Source organism: Microtus ochrogaster, chromosome 10, assembly GCF_000317375.1.
Source record: "Microtus ochrogaster isolate Prairie Vole_2 chromosome 10, MicOch1.0, whole genome shotgun sequence".
NCBI lineage: Eukaryota > Metazoa > Chordata > Mammalia > Rodentia > Cricetidae > Microtus > Microtus ochrogaster.
In genome coordinates this window covers 39,102,000-39,111,033 of record NC_022016.1, presented here as the reverse complement: position 1 = coordinate 39,111,033, position 9,034 = coordinate 39,102,000, and the positions used below count along the sequence as shown (strand labels likewise).

Here is a 9,034-nt window from a genome sequence, read left to right as displayed (position 1 = left end):
TGTGTGCTTCCACAGACCAGGCGAGGGGTAAGTGTGTAGACATGTGTGTGCTTCCACAGACCCGGCGAGGGGTAAGTGTGTAGACACGTGTGTGCTTTTAGAACAGTGTTGACGTTTTCTCCATGAAGCTATCAACTTCACTCTCACTTAACTTCAATGAAAGGCAAAAAGAAACTCCACTGAATGGAAGTTTAACATATAACTGTCAAAAGCACCCGGCAGTAAGTGATAGAAAACTGTAAATCCTGTCCCTTTTCAGAGCTGCCATGCTCAGTGTTGTCTGGAAATGAGCTGCAGAATTGGCTTCTGGGAGGGGATGCTACACAACACAAACATGAAATTAAATGTTCAAATACATGCGTTTTAGGAAACAAAATTGTAGCCATAATTCCTCACCTTAGAAAGCCCTTTCTTTTCTAACCAATTGCTTGTTCATCTTTTAAAATGCTACAGGAAAAGTTAACCCTTTCCTACATAGCCAAGTATGAATTTATCATGTATGCTACACAAGTTCAATAATAAGAATGGAATTAAAATACCTTCCTTATATATATGAACCCTTCGTATAATAAACAGCCAGTTCTGGTGAAATAATAGCCTGTTTAATTAGGTTTTTACAATATAAATTTAGACTTGCGAATACACAGATTTTGAATCATTAAGTTTATTTGTCACTCTATATAGATATTGGTCCATTTCCACATGAACAGTAGCAATCATCCACTTTACCTAATATTCTACACAACAAAGCTGCACCACACACAAATCAGAGGAACTTCACAGGGGGAAAAGTTACGGAAATAAAAATATTTTATATTCATGCTTCAAGATATCCCCCACAGATGTTTTTGTCTATCTAATTACAAGCATCTACACTCCATAAAGCCATTCTCTTCGGAAATCAACACAGTATTTTTAATATTTTTTTATTTTTTGGTTTTTCGAGACAGGGTTTCTCTGTGGCTTTGGAGCCTGTCCTGGAACTACCTCGGTAGACCAGGCTGATCTCGAACTCACAGAGATCCACCTGCCTCTGCCTCCCGAGTGCTGGGATTAAAAGCGTACGCCACCACCGCCCGGCTATTTTTAATATTTTTAATATCTCTACTAAACCACACAGATCACCAAACTTGCAGAAGAGATTAAAAACAGCTAGCCTGCCAATCACACACACACTTCCAAAACTAAGCGATTGTATAAGCATATCCAGTATTTTTGGGCTATTCTTAGTTAAAACCTTCCCTCCTGTCTCGGAGATATTTACATCAGATTAAGACATTTACAAATAGTTCATAGTGAATAACAGCTGAACTAGGATTTATCTGTCCTGTGCAAGGAACTCAAGCATTTGAAAGCTTCTAAGAAACCCAGTGCATTCTCCAACATGAAACACAACTACTCTAAGTGGTTTACATTTCCTTCAGTGCACATTTCCAAATGTATTAAATGGAATGAAATTACATTATTACATGGCTATATCAACAATATTTGAACATCTATGGAATCTACATCACAATTCATTTGTGTTAACACTATAAACCACTCTAAGGAAACAACAGGCACACACAAAATAGAGAACAAAATCTATGTTTTCTTTAAAATAAATTTAAGGTATACCATCTACTTTAAACCATACTAAAAGATATACTTTAACAGAACAGCCAATTCCCAAAACCTGTTGTCTAAGTGTAGCATAAGGAAAACTCAATCCATCCGAATCTTCTGGTTTGTCATCCTGTAAATGATGCTATCATATCCAGGATCCATATTCCAAATGTTGTAAGAGGTGATGATCACAGCCAAGGCCAAGCCGATCATAATCCACAGTACCAAGTTGAAAACCACTGAATACTCCAAATTATACTTATATGCAAGGTTATAGGGAGTTGGGGCGGTCTAAAATGAAGAAAGGAAAAAAATAAAGAAGAAAGAACTTTAGGATTATAAAAATTACTCTGATTTAATGATTTAATGTCTACGATTTGCCCTCTAAAAGACACTTAGGGATTCCTAAGTGGAGTAAAAGCTACCTATCTACCCTTGGAGGAGGCAGGAACGGGTGGCTTCCTAGAAGACACTGGTGCTGCTGCTAAAAGAAGGAAAGTCCAGCCTCAGGAGAAGATTCAGCGGTAGCCAAGGCAACTGAAGGTGTGCAGATCCTGTGATCCAGGAAGCCTAGCCCCTGATAAAAACGTCTCTGTTTGTACCAAGAGACGTGTACAAGAATATCCTCAGCAGAACAGACAACTGTGGCATGTTTAGACAGTAGGGCACAGAGCAGGAAAATGACTCAGCTCCAGTGATCCCTTAAAATGACACCGAGCCAAAGAACATCAAAACATGCACGCAGTAAGGTTCCACTTGTACAAATTCAAACCTGTGTACAATACTGAAGTCTATTTAAGACTAAATAGGCTGGGCATGGGAGACTGTGATTCCAATCCCAGTACTTAGGAGATAGAAGCAGGAGGATCTCTATGAGTTCAAGGCCAGCCTGGTCTATAATAGTGAGTTCCAGGATACTTACCTCTTGTTTTGCCTCAAGGATGGTCCTTGACTTCCTCACAAGGGATGTGTCAAATGATTTGACAGTCACTAACTCTACCACTGCGTTCCCACCATAGAGACTGTACATGTCATCTGCAAACTGAAAGTTAGTGATTAACATTATGATCAATGGCAAAATACATACATTTTGTTTACATTTGTATTTTTGGTTAAGAAAAATTTCATAAAACTGTTCCTTGGTATCCACAGGTTCTAGAACTTCTACAGATTATAAACTGTATACTCTTATATGAAAGTGCATAGTAGTTGCATAGAACCTCTGTGCAGCATCCTGTATACCCTAAATCATCTCTAGAAGATATATACCACTTAACATTATCGAAATGCTACGTGCATAGTTGTTATACTATATTGATTAGGGACTGATGACAAGAGTTACGGATATAAATCTCAAAATATATAGACATTGTGGAATGGATAGACTAGCTAGTTAACATTTAGAGTACCTCACATACTGATCATTTTTGTGGCTGGTCAAATATGTATTTGTTAAAATTATTTGTAGCTTTATAAGTAATTATATAGCATGTAATATTAATACATATCAATACAAATATGTATAAGTTTTAATGCACAGTATCTAAAATAGTAAACCCTTACTGGTTTGCTTATGTTAAAATATTCAGTAAAGAGTTAAGCCTTAAGATACATTCAAATAGCCGGGTGGTGGTGGCACACACCTTTACTCCCAGCACTTGGGAGGCAGAGGCAGGTGGATCTCTGTGAGTTCCAGGGCAGGCTCTAAAGCTACATGAGAAACCTTGTCTCAAAAAAACCAATAAATAAATAAAATTAGAGATTGAACTTGATGGCATATAAATTTGGGAATGAAATCAGAAAGGGAAAGTCAAGAAATCTGTCCAAGTGGTCTTTTGTTAATCATGGACCTTACAGAAATTTATGGATGAGGCCTCAATAAAGAGATATAATTTCCATTTATAGGGGCTGGAGAGATGGCTCAGTGGTTAAGAGCACTGCCTGCTCTTTCAATGGTCCTGAGTTCAATTCCTGGCAACCACATGGTGGCTCACCACCATCTGTAATGAGGTCTGGTGCCCTCTTCTGGCCTGCAGGTATACACGCAGAAAGAATATTGTATACATAATAAATAAATAAATTTAAAAAAAATAATTTCCATTTATAAATAAACTCCCATTTATTACAGATGAACGGTGTGAAGGCGATTGTGCTAGTATGCAACTTCATTAGCTCACAGTGCTGAGTGAGGATTTTGTGTGGGTGGTGATGAAACCATTCCAAAGATGGACAGTGGGGATGGATATGCACAGCACATGGATATACTTAACACCACTGAGGAAGATTTAAGAGTGCTTAAAATGGTATGCTTTAATTATAGATATTGTCAGGATCCACAAACTCACAATGCTGCCTTTGCTAGCATTGGAAAGAGATTCCCATAGGAAAGATACATGCTTTTGTTTTTTATTTTGTTTTGTTTTTACTGAAGATTGTTTGATTTTGATCTTTTGAGACAGGGCCTTAAACATGTAGCCCAGGGAGGGTTCCAACTTGTGATTCCCCTGCCTTCACCTCCAAGTGCTGGGATTCTGGCCATGTATCATCTTCTCCCGATACACACCTCTGACTTACACCCTTCTTTTGTTAGGAAGGTGGTTGGGAATTGAACTTTAACCCTGACCTATGTTCCCAATCCTACTCCTACACTATCTTAGACATAGAGAACCTCTAAAGCAAGCCAAGAAAAACTTCAACTGGACTGGGGGTGTGGCTCAGTGCTAGACTGCTTGCTTGATTAGCATGTGTGAGACCCAGAGTTCCACCCCTGCACGGAGGGAAAAGACAAGACTTCAATCGACAGCATTGCACAGAAGATTTTTCCATAGAGTCTAAGCTCTCTTCTATTGTTTTTCTGTAGAAAACCAGCATCTATGGGCTGAGAGAAGCACATTATTCTCTTGCATTAGCTTCTGATGGCTTCTTAACATTAATAATCTTACCAGCATTGGTATTTACCTTTTGGAGAGCATCCACAAGAATTCTAGAAGCATCCCTGAATTGTTCAGAGTCTTCCCCATAGCGCTTCCCAAGTTCATCCAATCCTGCCAGCTCCAATGAATACAAGTCGGGGGAATGGTCCTTGGCTAGATGCTTATGGCGAGACAACTTAGAACAGATAACAGAAGTCGGATGAAGTTTTGCACGAGAATTAAATGTGACCACCCTAGAACCACACCAGTGCACTGCAGCACAAAAACAGTTTAAAATGGCAGCAAAGGGAACTTCCCTAAATAGGTTTCTGATAAATCCGATACAAATCTCATTGCTTAATTTTTAAAGCTTAGATATGATCCCACCGCTCGGGAGGTAGAGGCAGGAAGATCTCTGAGTTAAGGCCACCCTGGTCTACAGAGTGAGTTCCAGGACAGAAAAACCAAAAACCAAAACCAAACAAATAAACAAACAAAGCTTGGATATCAGACAAGGGATGAAACAGTAACTTCTTGGGCTGATATAATGCTAGGAACTCATGAAGCAGGTCTTCCTCCTGCATATTCTCCCAGATCTCCCCCGTCTCCAGCACTAAGCTTTCAAACTTCTTGAACCAAGCCCTGATAAAAAAAAGGTTTGGGAAAAAACTTCAGAAGCTAGCAGATAGCTAAGAAGATCTATTTCAGTCTTGAAGATGATTTTAAAAATCATTCACCAAAAGATAACTTGAGGATCAATTGTTTTCCTTTTGACTCAGTTAACGCTATTCATTATCCAAACTGTTGTTCTTATTTTTGATCCAGAGCTATAGATACAGGAATTAAGTCTCAGTGTCTGACAAGAAATCGATGGCCAAGCTGCAACACCAGTGGGATAGTTTTCCCCCCAGGACTATGTTCTTTGAGGAGCCATGGCCTCTCCAGAAGGCAGACGTGGAACAGAAACGGCCACTAACATGAGACGGCATTCAGCATTCCCACCGCCACCATTTTCTCAGTTTTCATGGAATCATAAACCTGGGGCATGCTTAAAGTTTTCAACTGGCCTCATTTTCATCTCAGATTTTTCTAGGAACCAAAACAGACAGAACTTGAAAGCTCGAGCAGCCTACTTACCAAGCTCGAAATATCATGTAGCACTTGCAGTTCAGAAAGGAAGAGCAGGTCAGCCTTCAGAGACCAAAAAGTGGGCTTTACTTGAAATGCACATTAGAGAGCTATACTGCCATTTAGCAAGTAAAGTTACAACATACTAGGAATACTGATCAAGTAAACTTATATTTACTATATTTATATTTTCCTCCCCTTGGTAGATTTACCGTAACTGAAACTTGAGGCAGCTTGGTGGTAGAGAATTGCCCAGCACCAGGAAAAAATGCATATAAACGGAAAAAATGCATATAAACATTTCCTAACAAACAGGTGATGGCCACCCCCTAGTACAGTAATCACCACTAACCAGATGTAAGTTTTACTTCTGATAGAACCACATCCGAGCATCCACACTACTGTGGTTTGCCCTCAGGGGACGCGGGATCCTATACTACCTTAAGATCCTATAAGCTAGCCGGGTGGTGGTGGCGCATGCCTTTAATCCCAGCACTCGGGAGGCAGAGGCAGGCGGATCTCTGGGAGTTCGAGGCCAGCCTGGTCTACAAGAGCTAGTTCCAGGACAGGAACCAAAGCTACAGAGAAACCCTGTCCGCAAAAAACAAACAAACAAAAAAAAACCAAACAAAACAAAACAAAGATCTTATAAGCTTACTTAATTGCCTTGAACAAGTTCCAAAGCAGAGAATTCCTAGCTCCCTACAATAGCTATAAAGGACAAGAGCCAAAAGTAGGGATGGCTGTCAGGTGTGGTAGAACATGCCCTTTAAACCTCACGACCCAAGAAAGAGAGGCAGGCAGATCTTTATGAGTTTAAGGTGAGCCTCATTTACATTAGTAAGTTCCAGTCCAGCCAGGCCTATATAGTAACTATATCTCAAAAGAAAAAAAAAAACAAAAACAAAATGAACAAAAAAACAACATAGGAATATCTCTCTCTACTCCAACATCCTGAAAAATGTGATTACATATTAGCAATGGCTATGAATAATGGCATTAGGTCACCAGTTCTGCACAGCACAACCAGCTACCAAGAAGACTGGTTTGTGGCTTGTCTGGATCAACTGGCAACACTGGTATAAGAATGTAAAAGCATTTACTAAAGTGAAACTCAGGCCAGCACTGGTGGTGCACACGTTTAATCTCAACACTCGGGAAGCAGAGGCATGTGGGTCTCTGTGAGTTTGAGGCCAGCCTGGTCTACAAAGTGAGTTCCAGGACAGCCAGAACACAGAGAAACCCTGTCTCAAAAAAAAAAAATCAAAAAAAAAAAAGAAAAGAAAGGAAAAAAATGAAACTCAGAAAAGCCAAAAGAAGAAAAGTAGGAAATGTGCCCAGTTTTCTACCACTTTCAGTCTTGCTAAAGTTTCAAGTAGCATATGGAATGGGAATTTAATAATGCCATTCATTTGTTCACTCAACAACTGAACCACTTACTTCATTATTCCTACTCAGAGAATTCAGGGGAAGAGAGTTGAGAACGGAGTTTTCTTGAAACAGACGATTACGCAGTTGCCGTAATGTGACTGAAAGATCTTCAAAAACGGAGTTTGCTTTCCCCACCATATATACTCTCTACAAGAAGAATTCAGAACTCTGGGTTAACCACCTGGTGTAGGAGGTCCTTCTGTCTTTGTGTTGCTTTCATTGGTTAATAAAGAAACTGCTTTGGGCCTGATAGGGCAGAACTTAGGTAGGTGGAGAAGACAGAACTGAATTCTGGGAGGAAGAAAGCAGAGTCAGAGAGACACCATGGATCAGACGCAGGGAATTTTACCCAGTAAGCCACTGCCACGTGGTGATACACAGATTAATAGAAATGATTTGAATTAAGATGTAAGAATTAGCCAATAAGAAACTAGAGCTAATAGGTTAAGTTAAGCAGTGATTTAGTTAATACAGTTTCTGTGTGGTTATTTCGGGGCTAAGCTAGCTGGCCAGCCATTATGAACAAGCAGCTCCTTCACCTGCAACAACCACCTGCTATGGATTCATTCCAGCATACAGATTTTGTATAGACTTTTTCGAATAGTTACTTTAAAATTGTCATTAAATAACATTTATAAGGATCTTAAATAAAAACTTTGTTACTTACTTCCTCACTGGGCGCCAACTGCAAAACTACAGGAGTTTCTTCAGAAAATAAGGAGTGAATGGAGCTGGCAACACTGTCAAGACTGAAAGGGACCGCCTGAAACGCAAGAGGACAACTGCAATTATTTTCTGAAACAAAGTACAAAGACCATCAGGGCAGTATAAGCAAGGGGCTCCGGGAGCAGTTCCAGGGCAACAAGCATTTTCTATTACTACTGGTGCATATTAATGGTTTCACCATGACGGCCATGCTTCCATATATGCTTTGAACATAAGACCATCTTCTACCATCCTACCACCATTCACTCTCCCCTCCCCTTCTTCCCCGGGGTCTTCCCTAGTCATTCTACTAGCTTTTGGTTTTCTTTTCCTTTTGAATTCTGCTTGCTACATGAGAGAAAACATAATATTTCACTTTTGGAGTCTGGCTCATTTTGTTTAATGTAATCACTTCCTGTTCTACTCATTTTGCCCTGCAACTGACATACATGATTTTTCATTCTTCTTCATGGCTCCACTGGATCACCACAATATTTTTGTGATTTTTTTTCACATAATATGTTTTGATCATATTTTTTTCACCCTCCCCAGATTGTATCCACCTTGCTACCCACCCAACTTTATGATCTATCTTTCTCTTTCACCTTTATCTATTAAGCCACCTCTCCAGTCCTATAAAAAGACTTTACAAATTATTACTTGTGTGTGTGCTTGCATGTGTACACATGCCATGACATATATGTAGATCCCAGAGAATTTTGTGGAGTCAGTTCTATCTGCTTTTACATAGGTTCTAAGGATTGAATTCAGGTTGCCAGGCTTACAAGGCAAAGTGCCTTTGTTCACTGAATCTTCTTGCTGGCCCTAAGAGCTGCTTTTTAATTTGAATTTAATTATTTTATTTTATTTTATTATTGAATGTGTATGAGTATTTTGCCTGTGTGTATGTCTGCGTACCATTTGTGTGCCTGACGTTGGAGGAGGCCAAAAGAGACCACTGAATCTGGACTTACAGATGATTGTGAGCTGGCTGCCATGTGGGTGCTGGGAATTGAACCCAGGTCCTTTGCAAAAGCAGCCAGTGTTCTTAATTGCTGTGACATTTCTCTAAGTACATATTAAAGTGCAACATACATATATATGTTTTAAATATATACTATATATATTTATATACTATATATAAATAGTATATAAAACCTGGGGTAAGGAGATTAACATTTACAAATGAGTGCACTCAGCCGGGCGATGGTGGCGCACGCCTTTAATCCCAGCACTCGGGAGGCAGAGGCAGG

General features: G+C 39.6%; 1 protein-coding gene across 1 annotated transcript in view; it reads right to left on the bottom strand.

Annotated features, from left to right (window-relative positions):
• Positions 1-585: 585 nt before the first annotated feature.
• Atp6ap2 (ATPase H+ transporting accessory protein 2) overlaps positions 586-9,034 on the bottom strand; it is a 27,547-nt gene continuing 19,098 nt past the window's right edge. Inside the window, exons 4-9 of the mRNA XM_005352856.1 lie at positions 7,744-7,839; positions 7,086-7,223; positions 5,655-5,708; positions 4,564-4,713; positions 2,528-2,647; positions 586-1,896 (exon numbers count right to left, since the gene is read on the bottom strand). Coding sequence (XP_005352913.1) covers positions 1,705-1,896; positions 2,528-2,647; positions 4,564-4,713; positions 5,655-5,708; positions 7,086-7,223; positions 7,744-7,839 — 750 coding nt within the window. The 3' untranslated portion in view covers positions 586-1,704. The remainder of the gene's footprint in view (positions 1,897-2,527; positions 2,648-4,563; positions 4,714-5,654; positions 5,709-7,085; positions 7,224-7,743; positions 7,840-9,034) is intronic.